The 20,333-nt window shown below is 44.7% G+C and overlaps 1 protein-coding gene across 9 annotated transcripts in view; it reads right to left on the minus strand.

Annotated features, from left to right (window-relative positions):
* The window catches only part of zmiz1a (zinc finger, MIZ-type containing 1a), a 105,626-nt gene that overhangs the window by 643 nt on the left and 84,650 nt on the right, over positions 1-20,333 (minus strand). For 3 of the 9 annotated variants that reach the window (XM_085799943.1, XM_085799944.1, XM_085799945.1), the window contains 17 exons: positions 7,293-7,428; positions 5,681-5,795; positions 5,325-5,545; positions 5,034-5,232; positions 4,607-4,885; positions 4,337-4,516; positions 4,117-4,185; positions 3,807-3,972; positions 3,509-3,650; positions 2,783-2,993; positions 2,497-2,602; positions 2,197-2,357; positions 2,013-2,080; positions 1,850-1,918; positions 1,451-1,746; positions 907-1,103; positions 105-389 (listed from right to left, as the gene is read on the minus strand). In XM_085799943.1, the coding sequence (XP_085656069.1) occupies positions 105-389; positions 907-1,103; positions 1,451-1,746; positions 1,850-1,918; positions 2,013-2,080; positions 2,197-2,357; positions 2,497-2,602; positions 2,783-2,993; positions 3,509-3,650; positions 3,807-3,972; positions 4,117-4,185; positions 4,337-4,516; positions 4,607-4,885; positions 5,034-5,232; positions 5,325-5,545; positions 5,681-5,795; positions 7,293-7,428 (2,900 nt within the window). Of the gene's footprint in view, positions 1-104; positions 390-906; positions 1,104-1,450; positions 1,747-1,849; positions 1,919-2,012; positions 2,081-2,196; positions 2,358-2,496; positions 2,603-2,782; positions 2,994-3,508; positions 3,651-3,806; positions 3,973-4,116; positions 4,186-4,336; positions 4,517-4,606; positions 4,886-5,033; positions 5,233-5,324; positions 5,546-5,680; positions 5,796-7,292; positions 7,429-13,323; positions 13,360-16,716; positions 17,033-17,298; positions 17,441-20,333 lie in introns of those variants that run through there. The other 6 variants (XM_085799941.1, XM_085799940.1, XM_085799948.1 and 3 more) reach the window with 5 other exon arrangements.

Genomic DNA, 20,333 nt, shown 5'->3' on the forward strand with positions numbered 1-20,333 from the left:
CACATAGCAGAGAGAGAGAGAGAGAGAGAGATGAGAATAGCTGCAGCAGACAATGTTAGCTGTTAACAGGTAGCTTATGGCGCACAAAGCTTTGACACACTTACATCCAGGGAGGGTTCAGGCATATCCTGGGCCCCCTGACCCATCTGTCCATCTGAGGAGGGGTTAAAGTTCAGATCGCTGTGGGGGTGACTGTTCTGCCCAGGCTGCTGCAGAGGCTGCGGCTGAGGCTGCGACTGGCGAAGCGGCTGCGATGACTGGCCACTGTGATGCAAAGGCTGCCCTGACTGGCCACTGTGATGTAAGGGCGGCCCTGTTTGGCTGCCGGGGTGGGGAGACGCATGCAAGCTCTGCTGCATGGAGTTATGGGACTGATCGGGATGGGACATCTGCAAGGTGCGAGAGGAGGACAGAGAGCGAGAGAGATGGAGAGTGAAAAATAAGGAAGAGGAAACAGGGATAGAGAAAAAGAGAGTGAAGTAGAGTGTTAAGGTTTGTGTGTGTGTATGTGTGTTGTATGGGAAGAAGGAGAGGAAAAGCGAAAATGAGCTCCAGCGTGAATAATATGGAACAGGCCTTCTAAATGGAAGCTGTGATCAGCAGACATGTGCAGCTGCAACATTATACGGTGACATGAGCATGTGAGCATGACTGAGCACACATGCTGGCTACAGGCACAGGCTGCACCTTGTTCACAGAACAAATCTCACTCTCTTGTTTTCCCAGTGTGGCACAGATTGGCTAAAGATTCACTGAGGTAACAAGTAAAAGAACTTAGCAACGGATAAATAAAATGCATAAAATTTTAAATTCAGACTGAACTGAATCCTAATTTCAACCATAAATATACTTTCTAGATACAATGGGTTTTGAAAACAAGCAGCGCTGGGAGTTAACCCTACTTACTCCATCGTTCATGCCGTGGTTAAGGGGTTTGTCCTGGGGGAGGAGACCACCCGGTCCATCTGGGGGATGAGAGAGCTGGGGGCCATGGATGAAGTCATTCATAGGGGGACCTCCACCACCTCCACCACCTCCAACTCCACCACCAGAGGGGTTCCCGTGAGGCATGTCAAAGTTTCCTTGGCTGTGGTAACTGTTGCCTTGAGCCACAAAAGAACAAACACTTTTCTTGTCAAAAGTTTGGCCTGTTTGACTTTTATGATAAATTCATGCTGTTGCAGAAAGTTACCTTCTTACATAACAGGATACACAAGTTCCACTTCTTTTCTTTTTTTACTGTTATGAAACTTTTATCAGAGCAATAAGCTGACAACATTTTAAAACAGGTTCGGCATAAAACTCTGCTTTAGGCTCTTTCTTTGTTTAATGCACATGAGACACATCAATGGTTTTCTGTTGTAAAATGCACAACAGCTCACTTTTCCAACAAATGAGCTGACTATCCTGTTCTTCATTTACACAGCAGGATCCTTTGTGTTGTTCTTACCTGCTCCTGGGTAATCTCCTCCGTTGCCACTAGTGTGTTGACCAGGGTGTGGAGGGTAGGGGCTGGGACCTGGTCCAGGGCCGGGTCCAGGTCCAGGTCCGGGTCCCGGGCCAGGACCGGGACCTAACTGTGCGATCATCTCCATTACATTGGGCATGGTCATCTGACTGGGGCTCATGGTCTTAAAGCGTTTGGCCAGCGGTCCGTCAGGGTCTTCTTTGATGTGTAGCTCAGACTTGATGGGGACAGGTCGCCAGCTACATGTTGGGTCTATAGTGACCTCCTCAAACTCTGAGCTGTTGGTGGAGGAAGCAGAATGTGTTGGTTCATTTTTTTAAATAATCGATTAAATAAATAATAAACTCAAGGTGGGAGTCAGCCGGAGAAAGAGAGACTCACTTTTGGATGGCATTGAGGATTCCCCACATGTACTGGTCCACCTCCAGACCTTCTAATAATGCTGTTTTACTGCAGTGAGAAAACAGAGAGATTATATATTAGAGGCCTTCCTCATTAGTTATCCCATTTTTTATATCTCTTCAAAACAGAACTTTTCACTTACTTGCACACAGGACACCTCCATGTCCCTCTCTCACAGTTCAGCTGTAAGTAGGACTCCAGATCAAAACACTGTGGAGAACAAAATCACAGTTAGAATCAGAAAAGATCTTCTCCATTAACAGTGATGCATTTTTTTTTATTTATTTCCAACCATTTGCCGCCTTTTTAAAAAAATCTGAACAAACCTGGACATGTTTGCAGTCATGTCCCCGCGCCGGTAGCTGGATGCGTCGGAAGGTGATGGGACATTTCAGCGACACCTTAATGGCCGTCTGCTCCACGCCGTCTTCACCGTTTAGAGTGGTGTTGCCCGCCGAGGCCGCCACGCTGCTGAAGTTCCTCTTGACTGAGAGGAGAGAAACGGGGGGTGAACATTTGCAGGAGACAAATTTTAAAGCAAACTGTAAAGAGAAGCAGGTGTGCGCCCCGGTAATTAAGATGTACTTATGCATATTAACCACACTGGGAGACAGAATGAGACGTACTCTTGGTGATGCAGTGTTCTGCAGGAAGGAGTCTCTTCTTCAGGAGCCCCTGGAGGACGGATCGCACAGATGGCCTGTGGACCAGCTGCAGCACAAACAGGTGGGACTGCAAAGCAACACCAGAACATGAAAACAAAGCGAGTTAACACAGACAGCTGAACATCAAGTCTATTCCGCACATCCGCTGCACAGAGTTCAATCGTTTTCTGTAAAAAAAAACAAAAACGATCACAGTCGATGTTTTCGTTGAAGTTGCGAGCTGTCGGTGATGTTGTGTTGTACTCACACAGCAGCAGGCAGTGACGGTAATCTGGATGGTGTTCCTCCCGGGTTGGCATACGTGCTTCAGGTGCAGGGGTTTGTGGGAGGTTTTGTTGTCTCCCCTCTCGATGGTGAGGGGCGTGGCGTTGACGCTGACCTGGACGGAGGCGGGCCAGTTGGTGTTCATCTGTCTGTCCTCGTGGTGGTAGCACTTAAACTGCAGTTCAAGGTCTGACCTATGGTGGTGACAGGACAAGAGTCGGCTGTTTTCAATAACATTCAGAAAAACACATGAAGTTATCTTGTGACAAAGATGTGTAACTAATGAGTTTTAATAGATACATAAAAAGAAAATGTCTGTAACATCCAGCCGTAATATAATTTCTAGTATGCGTATGAAAAAACTGAAAAAGTTACGACTAAAATTCATAATTAAGGTTAATTATCTTACTGTTATGTTATTACATCCATCACATTTATGTGGAATCAAATCAAACTACCTGTAGTTAATTAAACACTCAACAGAACTTGAACACATTATCAGAATGATACATACTTTTAATTTTCCTGAAACAACCACACAAAGGCAGACGTCTAGTAATTTAAGTATTAAAGCAAATATTCAATCATTAAACACAAGTTCATTTTAATTATATCAATATTTGATATTACATAGAGCAAAATTGACTTGTGAATGACCAAAAGTGCACAGAGTTGCTTAAGTGTAAGGAAAGTGGATCAAATGTCTTGCCTCCACATGAGGGTCTGGTGGACGGAGGGTCGGAGGTGGAAGACGTGGTTGCTGACAGCCAGGTTGTGCTCCAAGCGGAATGGCTCCAGCACGACTCCGTCCCTGACTGGAAACGTCAGCCGCAGCTCCTCGTTGGGGTTAGCTGGGAGAGAAGGAAAACACGCAGGGGTGGTCAGCTTGAAATCTAACACCGGTAAAGTTACACAGTGTGCGAGATGGAATAAAAGAGGCCCAAGGATAAAAGCAAACAGATGCTTCAAATGAAGCAGTTGTCTCAGGACTGCTGTGGGGTACTCACTGGGAGGGGGCGGAAGTGCCGTCATATTTGGTTTCATGTCGGGTGGAAACGGGGGTTTCACATCCTGGTTTGGCGACAGGTACGGAGGAATACTACTTCCTGGGGTCATAGGCGGTGTGGGGTTTCCAGGGACTGGGGAGTGGGGGTAGTTGCCGGGCCTGGGGGGCTGTAAAAGTCAGGAAACGGCAATAATGAAAACATCTGTATAATTCATTTCACATACACGACTGATTCAAATTTAACACAAAGGTCTTGGCATGCTATATTTTACGAATGGAACTTTATTTTTGGAGAGGAAGTTCAAACATACCCCATTGCCTTGACCGTAGGAGTATCCACCTCCGGAGAAGTTGGTGCTCTGACCATTGAAGGGCTCTTGCTGTTAGATAAATAAGAAGAAATAACAATTCAATATAGTTTTTATAGCACAAAGCAGTTTGTTCCAAAAGGCTGCTATAAAATATCTGTAGGAGTGGGAGGAAGTTATTGTAGAAAACGGACAGATAGATAAATGGAACGGCCTCACAGACCTTATAATACTGGCCCATGGGCATGCCAGGCGGGTACTGTCCCTGGCCCTGCTGCCCTGGCATCCTCTGGCCAGGGTAGTTAGGAGAGGGCAGCGGCCTAGAGGCATTTGATGGGGGGTACTGCCCCTGCTGTGGCGGGAACTGACTGTTAGGCCCATACTGCTGACCCCCATAACTTGCCTAGAAGATGAAAGTGAAAGAAAAAAGGTGTTAAACACAGGTCCAAGGTGCTACAAGACACATCATCTCCAGACGGACCTCTCCTCTCACCTCTCCTGGGTACGGCCTCTTCATCCCCTGCATGGGCATGCCCTGTCGGGGTCCTCCAGGATACCCTTGCTGGGGCATCCTCTGGCTGTGAGCACCAAAGGGCCCCATGCCCGGGGTTCGTGCCTGGTTCATGCCCATAGGCCCGCTCATATTGGGGTTGCTCATGGCTGACCCCATGCTCGCTGGGTTCATACCTCCAGGGGGGCCTCGGGGGCCCGGCTGGTTCATGAACTGGTTATTGTAGGCCTGAGCAGGGCCCATTTGAAACGACGAACACATCTGGAGGCAAAAAAAAGGAGGTTGCAGAATTTAATATGATTATCATGGGTCTCCAACAGGATAACAGCTTCCTGTGTATGTTAGTATTTTACAGTTGGCTCTGGTTAGTGGCTACAGCTGTAAACATGTTACCAGGTGTGCGTCGTACCTGCCCATACTGGTTCATATCTTTATTCTGGGTTTCCTGCAGAGCTGCTACCGTGGCCGTCGCCGTGGCTGTTGCCGTAGCAGCAGCGGCAGCAACAGCAGCTGCGGCAGCAGCGGCAGCTGGCTGAGTGAAGTCACCAGGAGGACGTGTGTGGGAGGTCATTCCCATACCTCCAGGAGGGGCCTGGCCTCCTGAATAACTGTCAAAAACACACATCAGATGTTTTAATCATTATGGTGAAATTTACTGTTTCATTTTTTTTTTAAAGAGAACTCATATCCAGTCTCTTACCTTCCACTGTATCCCCCAGGACCTCCGGGGTAGCCAGGCCTGCCATACATGCTCTGCTGCATGTACTGTTGGTTGGAGCCTCCTTTGTTTGGAAACTGTTGCTGTTGAGCACTGAATTGAGGTGAGTTGAGCCCTGCTGCGCTGGCAGACATACCTGATCCCATGGGGTTACCCCCAGGATTCATGGGGTTATTGCTGTTTGCCATTGGGTTACCCAGCACCTGGATTCAACAGAGCATCATACAGGAAGTTTAAACATCCTGTGCGTTTGCACACTAAACAGAAGAGACACAGATTCTGAGTCAGGTGTTGATTATGTGTTATAACTGCAGACTGGATGCTGTTCATGCACATACCTGACTCTGCGACGTATTGGTCACGCCCCACACTGTTGTAACCACAGACAATGACCCAGGGGGCTGGTTGGTGTTTTGTTGCCAGGGGACAGAGTCATAGGGAAAAGATCCATCGCTGGAGAGAAGATCAAAACACAAACATGAGCCTGATGTCACATGAAGTTTCAACTGGCCAGGAACAGAGTGAGTAGAAAGCCAGCAGAGGTGCATATCCATCCAAAAAATGAGAATAATTTGGGAATTCTTCTTGCCAAAACGTTAGGCAATTGGAAATGTTTGGCGCTCGATTTCAAAACATGTTTTCAGCCAGAATGTCTGCTAATGGCTGAACAGTGAGATGAGTAAAAAGATCCAAATGAGCTGATAAAGAGTTGCATGTGCACTCACACCAGTATGAGCTTAATATGATTTAATTATTTCTTTGTTGAAAAATCTTTGGATGTGGATAGGTGGCGTGCAGTTGGAATGTTTAACATTCAGATTTAAAACAAATACCAGGGTAAAATATGAGAGTCTGTAACATATAATAAATAAGCTAAATCCTCATGGGCAGAGGCAAGTGGCCAGTGGAGTGGGAAGGAACTGCTGTTTTTGGAGAGCAGCTTGTTTTCGTTCAGAGGTTAGCTCTTGGAATGGATGACACGCTCAATATTTCCTCATAAAGGCACAACATTATCCCAAGATCCTCAGCAGAGGCAAACAGGACTCTAGGCCAACTCCAGGCTTTCTTCTTCTTCTACTTTTCTGAGAGAGGCATGAGCACACAATGTTCTCCAAAAACATTACTTCACAGCAGCTCACTTCCCACTTGGCTTGTCCCCTCCACCCCAAATATCACCTCCACTCAAACTCATCCTGGCTCTTCTTCAAACAATGGAAATCCTCTGTTTTTTAAAATTTATTTTATTACATGACCCGCAATTAAGCCGGACACACTATTCTACTTTAACTAATTGAGCCTCGGTCGGCTTTAGTAAATTCAAAGATACTGTAACTATAAAACCAAATACTCTGGGAATATAAGGTAACACTTTAAGGTTTTGCAACTTTAAATCAATAACTGTAACAATGCTTCTTTCTCTTGTTTACATCTCTATGATGTGACATTTGACCCAGTAGCTTTTGTGGTTGTAGTTTTTCACAAGAAAACTATTACAAACCACAATCCAGAATAGACACTGAGGAAAAACTATCCTTGATAATTTAGTGTTATGCCCCTATTATGAAAGTCTTTGTGAAGCATGACAATTCAAACAAAAAGTATGGGATGTATCTTATGTGTGCCATATTCACTGGGGAGTACACACACAAATGGCAGAAACAGTATTCACCTAATCATTAGGTGAATACTGTTTCTGCCATTTGTGTGTACTCCCCAGTGTATTCATATATAACCAGCTCACAATGATTTTGTACAGCACATTTTTTTGTCTGATACACTTTGACACTGTTTTTTTTTTGTTTTTTTTACTCCAGGAAAAAGCTTAATCTCGTTCGTACACTGTCCCAACTGTAACCTTGAGCTGAACTGAGAATATGTCTTCACAGTAAGATAAACACAGCTTTGAGTCAAGCGACAGGAGAGATGTCTCAGAGTAGACTCCCCGCTGACCTGTGTGTGAGGCCGGGCTTCATGCTGCTCATGCTGGGCTGCATGGGGACTTTTCCCTGCGGTTCGTTCTGCCTGTTCTTCTGGTGACGCAGCAGGAGGAGACGACCCAGCTCCTCGCACCACGACGACAGCAGGGCTGCAAGGAAAACACACAGACACACACACATATGCGTACGCGTTAGTCTCTTCTCGGCGCAGACGCACGCACATGTTATCCTGAGTGAACTGCACTGTGCATTTATGGTGCATTCAAGGTTCAATATGTGAATGAACTTTCCCCGTATAACACACTTTCTTATGTGAACCTCTGATGAATAGATTCACTCTGTCAGGTATCTTACCAGTGCACTATAGTGAACTGTTGCTCTCGTCTACAGCCATTCAGCCTGAAGTTACCACTTTAGCCTCCAGGGGGCAGCCTAAACTCAATAAAACCTACACTGATTATTTTTCTATGTGAGATTTCACAACAGTTCCAATCACACCATCTCTACCTGGAGAGTAAAATGTGAAGTGTGAACCTAGCAGTGTTTCTGCTGCAGAACAGGAGAGGCTGAAATGAGGCGTGTGGGGCACGATGACTGGCGTTACCGATAGCGATCTATGTAGGAAGCAAGAAACTGTCACATCTTCACTCTCCACTTCCTCCACTCATCACCACCACTTTTATTCATCTCCACACATCCCATGTCCCCTCATATCTCTGAGGACTCTGCAGCCGTCTCATCCTCTTAATAAAGACATGAGTTCAAATACTGTTTTTTCTCGTGCTAGTGATGTACCAACTTCATTTTTTTTCCCCCTACGGTGCCAATCAACTTGTCTTTCTTGAGTCAATCAGAGTTGCGTGGGTTATTTAAACACACTGCCTCTTGATTGCACAAAGTTGATTAGTCTAGCTTCAATTTAAAAAAGAAAGGTTACAGTGTTCAGTACTTAATTAAATAATTTAGGATGTTATTTTTAGCTTGGTAGACCGAGATACACCAGCCTTTAGGAAGTGCTCTTACCAAGTTTAGGGTTTTGAAATGCAGAGTGTTTGAAAATGTCGGTGCCCTGAAGAGATCTTACGCCTGAGGTTTGAACTGTGGGTGACAGTGAAACTGGTGTTGCATTGTGAAGATTTACAAAACCAGAAACAACAAATGTCTGCCTCGTAAAAATCGCCTTGTAAACTCGGAAAGAAAACGGAAAAAATGAAGCACTGTTAGCAGCCCACAGTGAGTCATGTCATCTGTAACCTGTTTAATCCATATCGCTCGGGTTAATAATGACTTATATTTTCTGAGTGACAATATGTGATATGAGAAGTGACTATTTACAAAGTGAGCAAAAAGAGAATAGGAGACACAGGAACAAGAAGAAGAAGGAGAAGGGAAGGAATGAACAAAGCAGAGGAGTGGTAACATTTTCTTCTGGAGGGTGGAGAGAGCCAAGCCTCCTAGTTAAAGAGGAATTATTCCACCCTGCCATTACGGAGAGCTTATCTCCCCACTAAATCACCACCTCCACACAGAGGGACTGTCTCTTCAACTGGCAACCCACTATTTAGACCTAAAGATCAGCACAGAGGGCTGGGAGTTGCTCTGAGAGGGAGAGAGACATAGAGAGGCAGAGGAGAGGAAAGAGAGTGGTGGTGACTTATCGTACCAGTGTGGCTGCAAGCCGACGAATCTAACAAGCTGCCAAGGCCAGAAGTCATTCATAATAGAGCGAGGTTCTGCTCTGGGCATCGTGCATATTTAGCGAGCTTAGTACAGTGCGCATGACCTTGTTTTCACCCCTGCCAACACCATCACACACCCGCAACTACGCTACCACACTCCTCTCACTTCATCTCTTTGGTCTGCATTAATGCCCTTCTCACATGGCGTACACACCCGCATTCCTCTCAGTCATTTTTTTTTCAGTTGAAAACTTTAATACTACTCTGATCCTTCTGTCTAAACTATTATTAATGTTTTGTTAAGTTTGGCGATGGAATCCCGCCAACGAAAACACAGGAATGCAAAGGCACGGCCTCCTTCTGGTTACGCCTCTCGTGTTTCATCTTCCATTTACTCCTTTGTCATTCACACTCAAGCCTTGTAGTGTAATCATCGCACACTCCAACAGCTACCTGGTGGAGACGAGCCAAGGTCAAAGGCTTTTCGCCGAAAACCGTATTCCCTCAACACTGTTGTCCACAACGCCTACTAAGAACTATGCAGAGAGTGAACGGATCCATGATACATGATGCTGAGTTGAAGCGCTGCGAGCCAAATCCTGCAAGTTTCTATTCCAAGATTGATTTACAAAATCATAAAATGATAATTTTACTTCACGATGAGCATGTTATCAACAGGCAAGACACAGAGCAGGATGGACTCATACATGTTTTTCTTATGTCTCCTCATGCAGTTTGAATGTCAAGTGGTGACTTTAGTCCAGCTTTGTCCAATTACTGGATATCTAGAAGATCAAGTAGCTCTTCAGTGCTATACTGACATAGTGTTGACATTACACATTACAGTTAACAGGTAAAAAAAGATAGATGAACATGGGGACATGTATGAGAGAAGAGAGAGCTGCAGCTGTAGTATGTGGCGGTGTTGCCCCAGGGTGCCTTCACCAGCACTGAGGGTTTGTGGTTGTTAGTCTGGTATGACATTTTTTTCTCCCCGAGTACATAAATCCCAACAATAACATTATAGTTTGAAACAACAGTTTCTGCCTGTAGAAGCGTGTAAATAGGAGTCGGCTGCCGGTTGCACGTAGCATTTATGTCTTTCTTAATAACAACATTTGTGTGTTTTTTTAAATAGGAAAATTACACCATAGATTACTCAGACAAAGCCATCCTTATTTTGAAACATTTAAAGGCGTATCTCCCCACTTTTGAGAAAAGCTGCCGTTGATCCTGTAGAAATCCAGTAATTGACTTTATGTAGGTTAATCTCGCCACTCTTACCTTTGAACTGCAAGCAGACGCATCAAATGCAATCTATCTCTTTAAAGACATGGTGAAAAACACTGTGACTGTTCGGAGGTGACTAATATCTGCAGACTAAAATAACTCTGAAGCTCTGTAAAGCTGTTGTGTTAAATGGATACTCTATCACAGAGATCTCTTCATAACAAGTGGTCTGTCCTTTCCTCCACCAGCCGAGAGAGAGCAGATAGTCTTTAAGCTCATTTCAGAAACTCTCCTGAACCCTCTGTGAACAGCTCCATTCCTTAGAAGCTGAGGCCCTTTAATTGAGTAATACCCAGAGACATATGGCCCCTCCTCACTCAGGCTGTATTTAATGCTGTATAGCTGACTGATAGCAGAAACTCTGGCCCATACTCACCTCACCTCGGCCCCTCTGGGAGCAGAAGGGAGGGAGAGTAAGCCCTGGTAACAGGCTGCAAGGCCCATTAACTAATGACAGAGTGTGTGTACAAGTCCTCTTTTACAAGGAAACCCCAATGCTAATTGCTATGAACTCTGACAGTGCCGTGTGTGCACAAGCATCTGTGTGTGTCTGTGTGTGGTAAAAGCCTTCTGCTACCGAGCATATCATTTGCCAGTTAAATCATGACAGATTGCTAACTATCTACTTCCTGACATAACTCGGTTAGCTGCGCCCACTCTGTTGATAAAAACACCTGACATGGTTTAAATGCGACGGCCCGGATTTGCCACAGTGTCACGTCACGACAGGGAAGGGGACTGAGACACTCTGGCCCTCTCCATGAACTACTGTTCCCTTTGGCAAGGCAGTTAGCACTGCAGCGGAGCAGCAGCAGAGGAGTGTCGTCACGCTGGACAATGCTAACGTGTGAATCATCAGACAGAACATGTGATATGACCACACAGATGAGCATCATTTTAATATTACCCAGCAAACTCACGTGTGCAGCAGAGAAAGACACTCAGGCATGTTTTGTGTCATTGCACGACCAGTGAGGATGTGAACTTCCTTACACTGCAATGACTAATTCAATGGGTGAAAACAGATTCATTGTCTCCTGCAACATGTGACATCCTCCGTGTTCAAAGGGCAGCACAGCTCATCAAGCACAGGGGACGTACTGTATTTCAGCCTAAATGTGACAGTTTTATATTATGTTTGCATTAGTATGAACATACACAATAAACAACAAGGTACTGAACTTTTCACACAGCACAGTTTGCATCTAGTATTGCACTTGGTAACACCGTCTCACTTCAGCGTTGTCGGTATCCTGCAGAGTGAAACATCACTGATCGACCGAGCTAAGTTTAATATGAATATTTTATTTACTTTTTTAAAAAGCAAATGTTGAATAGCCAAGAGAGGCCATGACCATAGCAAATGTTCCAGTGTTGAGTTGTGTTATCAAAACCTTTATACTTTTTTGTTTTTTCCCCCCAATCTCAATTATAGCCATGTGTTTGTTTTCCCCTGATCAAATACATGAGAAGAGCAGCTCTCAAGTACACTCAAAAAAAAGAAAAAAAGAATCAGCTCATGTCTTGATCATTTTGGTTAATTTTAGGTGCAACTTGATTGACAAAACTTTTGATAAGCCATGTTTTCTCTGGAGTGGCAACCTTGTCCCTGGATTTGTTTTGGGTAAACAAACCAACTGCAGTTATTTTTCTTTTCTTTTCTTTTCTTTTTTTAAACGCACTGCACCCCGGTGAGCCTCAGCGAGGGAGAAGTTAATCTGTTTCCTTGTAAGAATACATTACGGCTGTGACTTCACGCTGCCATATCGTGATACTGATATGGCACCAGTGATATGTTGCTGATAGGATATCACACAGCAGCTGTAGGCTTCAGCTCTTTTGTTGTATTTTCAAACGTGTTGTAGCTGCTACATCCAAGATACCTGTTGTAAAGGGGATGGTAGATGTAAAAAAAAAACAGAGTGCAAGAAACAAGATCATTCTTGAGATGAGATGTCACTGTGTATTGCTCCTCTTCCTCTGATGCTGACAGTGTCAACAGCAAAGTATAAACATGACGGCTTGGTTTTACAGTTAAGTAGGTTGGTTTGCAAAACGTTTCTGCAATTTAGAAGATTTAATGGGTCTAAATATAAGAGATAAACCAGTGTATGTAATGCACATCCCTGCCATCATCATCCTCACATCACCTCTGGTCCTGAAATGACCACAGAACGCGGCTGTCAGACCAAATCCTGATCACTTACACTGGTCACGCCAGGCTTTGAGAAAGACATGTAATAGTGTGCATGCAGCTCCACTGGGGGGTTTGTTGATCACAACACAGACAAAAAGAGAAATAACTACACTTTCTGAGCATGAACACTGCAGCACTAGACATAGAAGCCTTCTGAGACAATGTGTGGGATGATAAAAAGAAGCAATTTATAATAGATATCATCGGCAGAGGTCTGTTAAACACTGGCAGGTAGGTCTGCACTCTGTGGGTACACATTATTATGCAAAAGACGAATATGGATATAAAATCCTGTGAAATAATAATAATAAAAAAAAGTCATGCTTTTTGCAGAAGTGTAATGGAAGCCATTTAAGCAGTCAATGATATCCCCCATCCTGCCCCCTCTCTGTTCAGCCAACTTCTTCTAAGAGAAGAGCATATCAAATGGGCTTTAGTCTCAACAGCTTGGAGGCAGAACAACTCAAACATGCCCTGCAGAGAGACAGCTCTGTGTCAGAAAACACACTCAACCAAAACCAGGCCTTTAATGGATCTAACTGTTCACACATATCCCAATATTCCAAATGTGAAACTGCCTCTAACTTATAAATGTGTCGTTTACTTTTACATTTAACTAACTTTTAATTTTTTTTCTCTATGATTGTTTTGCATTGGCGAAACAATGCAGTCTTCACATCCACCTGGTGTGACAGAATTTTGATCTGCATCCTCTGGCAGTGCACCAGACATGAGGACGGAGGGGGGAGAGGATGGATGGAGGGATGCTAGACAGAGGACAGGTGGAGATGGAGGGAAGGGCAGATCCCCTCCTCCGCGGGATGTGTGGGTCACAAGCCAAAGAGATGGTGCAGCCCAGAAGGGAGGGTTATCTCTACCTGAATCACTCTGACATCTCCTGCAGGTGCTGGTTTCTGTGGGGGTTCAAATTGCACATTTTTAAACGGGGCAGAGAGTCATAAGAATCAGCATGAACACCAAACATAAAGCAGTATGAACGGCTACGTCTGACTAGAGGTGCAAAAAGAAAAAAAAATGCTGGCGCTCGGGTGGGAAATGTGGGATTCTCCATGTCGCATGTGGCCACAAAATACAACAAACACAGTCTGTTACATTTTTTTTGTTTGTTTTTAAATGTATTGTGGGGCATGTCTATCAAACTGAGCTTTATTGAGAATAACTACAAAGATTAACATTTCTCAGCAGAGTATTTACAGCAGCTTTAAATGGTCATTCTCATTAGGCAGATACTCTCCATTTGTGTGCCGTTACATAAACAGTCAGGGACAACAAAGGACGAGCACAAGGATGCTAAGCTCCAATCCTTTGTGTAATACTAAATGTCCATTGCCCAGTTTATTTAGCCAATGAATAACCAGTGTGTAATGTTTTTCCATAATCTCATTTTTACACCTTAAAATACTCCCTTTGCTCTCAGCTAATTGTTGCAGCTCTAATTGATGTGGTATTTTTTTTGTTTTTTACATCCTGTGATGGCACTGCATCCAGTGACAAAACAGACCACATCAGTTACACGGCACCGCGGGTTCGCCTCGGGTACATTTGTTACGACAGGGGTTTGACGGCACTGACCTACGGATCTGACCTACATCCTGGCGGGAATGTGAAAATTCAGGTGGCCGGCGTGCCTGCCTGCGTCAGACCCTCAGTGAGTCATCACGTCATGCTTACAGTGCTAAGCCCCGGGGGTCACGACCTTCCACATCTGTATCAGAGAACTGTCACAACACTCGCAACGAGCCCGCATACGATCACACAACCGTGATCCACGTCCTGTGCGGTAAATATGCACAGCCGCACTCAAAAGGTACGTTTAGGTACACAGGGAAATACACACAAGTTATGTGAACATGAGCATATGTAGGAAAACATAAAAACAATGCAAAGTAAATATGGAAACTGAGGTCTGTGTTAGTGAGTAAACAAACACAGACTGCGTCTTGTCTTTGTGAAGATGTGCTTATACAGTGAAGCACTTCACACGGAAGAGAACGGCGAGCTGTGAATGAACCGCTCTTATCAGCCATGCGCAGCTCCCCACCACTGGAGGGGAACTAGTAAATATCACATGCCTAATTATAACCAGACACGCTGCTTGTCTCAACTTCCACAATGTGTCTTTCATCTCACACTGTTGTTCCTTCAATAAAAACCATTAGGGTGAAAAACACAATCAAGAATTCTGAGATTTCCTGGGGCTGCTGGTTTCATAATATAAGACAGTGATTTAAAAGTGATGAAGTTCTGGCTCTGGCCCTTTTTTTTTTTTTTTTTACAGGTGATTTAGTAACAAGTTGCCATGACAAAATGTCAAAACACTTTGACTGAGGCAGTGAATGAATGTGAACATTATTAACATGACCAAAGAATTTTACTAGCGTTTCCTGAAACACATCCTGAAAGATCACTGCATAACCTGGGGCGACGAGAGCTCCACCTCTCACTGCTATCAATACTTGACACCGGCTCGTCCTACCAGAAATTCCTTTCTTAATACTCAAGCAACAAATCTAACACAAACTTTCCTTGGCCTCTTGTTTTTCACAGTGGGAGGAGGCAGGGTTTGCCGAGCACGGCAATGATTCACAGAAAAAGCAGAAACAAACTGCAAAAACAAACACGGGCCGCACACATACAGTTCAAAGTCAAATGTCATGAATGAGTCACTAAATGGCCCGATGGGGGGGGAAAGTACTCAGAGCGCAGTAACAGGAGGTCACCAAAGTGTGTAGAGTAAGTGATACAAAGAGAGCGTTGGAGCCAGAGAGAAAAGAGGAAGTCTAGAGGGGCAGAGTGGCTGCATGTGGCTCTGAGGTTGAGGATGCAGACGGTTTGGGTGGTTTACACCCTCGCTCGAGCTAACAGGAAGTGCCGCAGCCCCACAACGGCAAGCTGGAAGTCTTATTGTGTGTGTCGTAGTGTTTTCTGCATTATGTCAGTGGAAGATTCTGTTATGGTTTGCGAGAGCCACTCGCTAATGAAGCTGTCAGTTTTAAGGTTAGATTAAGCACTGATTGAATAGCCTTCAGCATGATGTCGCTTTTATTGCCCGAGTGCCCTTTACTCATTCATGTGAAGGAAGTGTTATTTCCCTTTATGAGCCACCTCACACAATGAGAGGTGCATTAAATACTTTTGCCCACCATGGAGAGATTTAAACAACAGGGGGAAGAAAAAGCTTTCCTTGCACTGCCTACACTCCCCATCCTCCCCCTCTGTCTTCGCTCCTAATGAGTGGACAGGCAGACAGGCTCTGGCTCCAAGCACAGGTCAACAACTTCACAAAAAAGAAAAATCCACAGTGGAGAAGTGGGTCGTCTTCTACTGCTGACATAGAAACATGAACTGCACATAGACTTGCACTCTGAACACCATTGTGGATACTTGTTCCTGAACGTGTCGGAAATTAGAAGAAGTTGTAGAATGCATGACGCTGCCAAGTCAGCAGGCCTCATAAAACCATGAACAACAACAACAATGGGGAATGAGTGAGTGAGCCAATATGGCTTTTGCATATTTGTGTTACGTCAACAAAACTAAATGCATGCAGACAAAACCACTAATGTCTTGTTTCTCCAACTTTGTGTGAGCTTATAAAGAATCATTTGATAATCACGCTGCATTTCTCAAATCTTGAACATGACTTCCAAGTCTTTCAACATAACTAAAATCCGACCTGAAACCTCAAACTTCACTCTTTTAACACCCAAGACATACAGGCCAGAACATAAATAGAGACTAAACTGTAAACCTGACCCACAAATCCTGTTTAAATAAGCCCAAAACGACCTACAATATTGCGTCACCAATGTATGCTTGTGTACATAGCGTACAGACACAACCCCACTCAGAATAGCCCTATGACAGAACAGCATGTAGGTCAACCTGTGGTCAGCTGATCTGCCCTGATCCTGTCTAGTGAGTGAGTGGCCGGTGCTTTTAGACTACAGTCACACCAGCATGCCAAACAACACAGAAACTCACATCATCATTTATGGCCTAAATCACAGACAACAGTGTCAAAGTGCAGCTGACATTCACAATTTTTAACAGTTTAACACTCAAACTTCCAAAAGAAGAAAAAAATGATTCAGCTTCAATTATTGCATCACTTAGATGTGAATAAACTGCAGGGCTGCCCTCTGTTAACCTCTGATTTTGCCCCTGTGCGTGCACAAACATTCAAAACACATACCACATAGATTTTGTGCAGAGATATACACACGTGGACAACAGACACACACACTTACCCAGAGCCAAGCAAAGTCCCTGCACATCTCATCTCATTCCCTTCATAGCGCAGAGAAAAGACTCAAGTGTCACAAATGCTCCTGTTCCCGCAGAGGCCAGTGGCAACTCTTAGAGCTTTTGCTGCTTCCAAGCCTCCTGCCTGCCTGCGCCTTATCACTCTCACTCTCTGCACATATCCCTTACTCTGCTCACTCTTTCTTTCTCACTTCCTCTCCCCTGTCCCGTCTTTCTCTCTCTTTTCTTTTGCTCACTCTCTTCCTCCTCTCCCTTGCTCTCTGATCTGTCTTTTTCCCCTGTCCGGCGTCTGCACAATGCACATCAATTATTCAGAGGCAGTCTCCCGGTTTCTCCGGCTTATCCAATCAGAGCGGGGCTCCGCACTAATGGGCTCCTGCTGTACCTGCTACCGGCTCCAACACACTCTCGAGACAGCGCGGGGGAGGGAGGGAGAGAAATAGACAGAGGGAACAGAGGAGACAGCCAAAGAGGAGGGAGGATGAGGAGAAGAGATAAAGACAGCGAGCCGACGCAGACAAACAGGAGCAGAGATAGAGAGGGAAAGATATTCCAGTGCTTCTCACCTCAGTTGTGAGGTGCTGTTATTGATGTGCTCAGCTTAGTCTGTCTAGCGCTCCATTGCCCTGGTTCGCTAAGCTGTGAGACAGTGCACACAGAAACACACATTCACACATGCATAATCCAGCGATGCGACTGCCATTTGTCAAGAAGGGCAAAAAAAAAAAACAGAAGAAGAAAAGTCTGCAACCTCAGGCTGCAAACTTGCATAAAGGGGTGGAGCTTAATATGCTATGCAGGCTGGCTGGAAGCCAATGCATGAAAGAGGAAGTGGGAGAAAGAATAAAGTACAAGATGTAAAGTAAAGATCACCCTACTCAAAGTCTGAGAAGTAGTGAGATATAAGCTTTATCAGAGAGGAGATTCCTGACTGCAGGACAATCTAACCTGACAATGTCTCCCTGTCTCCATCACAGACCACTTTGTAGATCTAATTAACAAGACACATCAGAGAGCAGCAGAATATCTCAGTGCAGCTGAATCAAAGAAGACGCAGGTCGAGGGTGAATCTGAGTTCATCCTCTCTTCGTCTGCCCCCGACATAACCCAACATGGAAAAGCAAGAAAAAAACAAAACAAAATAAAAAAAAAAAAACAGTGAGGATGAATGGACAGGAAAGCTGTCATTGTTCTCTCTCCCCTTACCTAAATGCTGATATGTGCTGTGCCTGTGCAGCCGAAGAGTGGGGAAGCCCACTGGCCTTGTGACAGCAGAGGGAAGTTGTCTTTTGTGTGGCTTTTGTGTGACAGACACACTCAGTCATCAACAGTTTCACAAATGTCCCGCGCAGAATTGAAACACATACACAAGGGAGGGCATTGTCGGGCAGAAATATAACATGAAAAGGGTGTGTCAAAAGCCCCCGATGGGAAGAGGAGGGGCGGGTGGTGGTGGTGGTGGTGGTGGGGGTGGAGGGTGGGGGTTAGTGATGGTGGTTGGGTTCCTGAGGTGTGGGTGCCAGATCAGTCAACCCTGAACAAAAGGAGGATTTAAATCATTTGCTCATCCGGTTTTGAGAAGAACAAAGTCTTCTGTGTTCTGAGTACAACTGCACTGCTGGTTCAGCTGGGATATTACCAAAATGAATTTACTTGCAACTGTGTGAACCAAAACAATTAAGCAGCGAGTGATAGAGGACCCAATCAGCCAGAGGCAGCAAATGCAACTACCCTAATAAAGTATTTCCCCATGAGCTTTTATTTCTATAAACTTAATAGTAAACTTCTGAAGGTAGTTTTGGGTTGCAAAGGGGTTTCATCATCTGAAGCGTACCGCCGGAGAGTGTCAGAGGAGAGGCCTGCCTTCTAAAAATAAACCCCGTTTCCTGTTAATAATTCAGCGTGCTGCTCTTACTCAGCAGTAATTAAATATAAAAGTCTGTAAGGTTGATTGGGTCAGTAACAAAGGATGCCTACACCTTCCTCTGGTTCTACACACACAGCTCCAAAAGATGGAAGGAAAGACGGGGTGAGAAAATCAATCAAGTGAAAGTAAACTGAGACAGATGAGTGGAAGGCATGTCAGAACGTGTGTGTGTAGTGTCTGAAGCGTGTGTGGTGTGTGTGTGTGTGCGCAGGTACTCTCACACACACACTGTGCAATGAGTCTACACCGAGTCTAATGGGAGCACTTATTTTCAGTTGTTCATTTACTTGCACTGCTATGGGTGTTACAGGCTGGTGAAGTATTTTTGTGTGTGTGTGCGTGCGTGTATGTGTGTGTGTGTTTTTCAGAGGGCATGGGGTAAGTTACAGCCACACCCTGGAAGTTTTCTGTCATTGTTGACACAGCAGAGAGAGAGCGGCTGTTTTTTCCACATGTGAAACAGCAGATCGCCTCGTGAGCGTGCCCTGTTGACTGACTGACTGACTGACTGACTGACTGACTGACTGACTGACTGCTGACACTTCTACAGCTCTGCTCACACAGTTTCTCTTTTCTTTTTTTTTTCTTTTTTAAATGTCAGATGAAAGTGGGTGGGGGGATTTTAGAAACCATCTCAGAACAAAGCTCAGCTCTGTTAATCATATTTTCCCAATCAGCTGAAAAAGGGGAAACCACTCTCACACATGAGAAACATCAAACGTGATGATCACTTGAGAAGGATCTTTAAAACCACCTGCTCTTCTTGTATTAGCCTACGATGCCACTTTAGATGACTGAATTATTATTTCTCTGCGAGACGGAGGAACAACAAGTATCGACCTGTGTCTGACTTAAACATGAGTTTCTAAGAACATAGCACTCATACCAGGGAGCTCTTACCTCCAACGCAGAGCGCATCAAGTCATGTCGCAAACAAAGGCACGTTCAAAGCCATCACTTCACGCTTCGTAAATAGAGACTAGAAAACTGTTATGAACTTTGCGACAGAGTGGCAGATTCACTGAGGAAGGAAACACTAAAACCCTTTGCAGATTATGTGGCTAATCTGATTTGTTGTCTGCTGAACTTCACAGTAGCCGAACAGCTCAGAGTCTATTAGGGTTGTGTGTGTGTTTGTGTAGGGCAGCAGCACACCTATTATCTAATGAACCCTCCCAGCTGGAAGTCTGCTTGTACCAGACTACAGATTATTAGGAGGGAAACATACACTCTAAGGAGATTTACAAATGAACAATGGATTTAACAAAAAACAAAAACACAGCATTTGAAAATGAAGTTATGCCAATTCATAAAGGCGCGCTCTTTTCCACTGATTAAACAAAAATGTAGTATGCTAACGGCATTAGAGCTGTGTATCCTAGCTGGCTCTAACAGTTAACAGTGCTAATGCTAGTTCGCCTAACAGCAGATAAGTCTCTTCACTGGCTGATTCCAGATTAGAGCAACACACTAATCCCTCAGGCCTCACTGCAGGGTCACAATCTCCAGACAGCTCATCAGCTGCAGCCTGCTGTTGCTGAAAATCTCTCCACTTCAGTCGACGGGTCTCACAGGGCAGCAGATTATACTTTTATATCGAGAGAAGCGCAACTTTGGCCGTTTGTAGTTTGTTCGTGGGGTGGAGTGGGCACGATGGCAATTGCAAACGCACGC

This window comes from Trachurus japonicus, chromosome 15 (genome assembly GCF_045865225.1).
Source record: "Trachurus japonicus isolate A0001 chromosome 15, Traja_1.0".
Classification (NCBI taxonomy): Eukaryota; Metazoa; Chordata; class Actinopteri; order Carangiformes; family Carangidae; genus Trachurus; species Trachurus japonicus.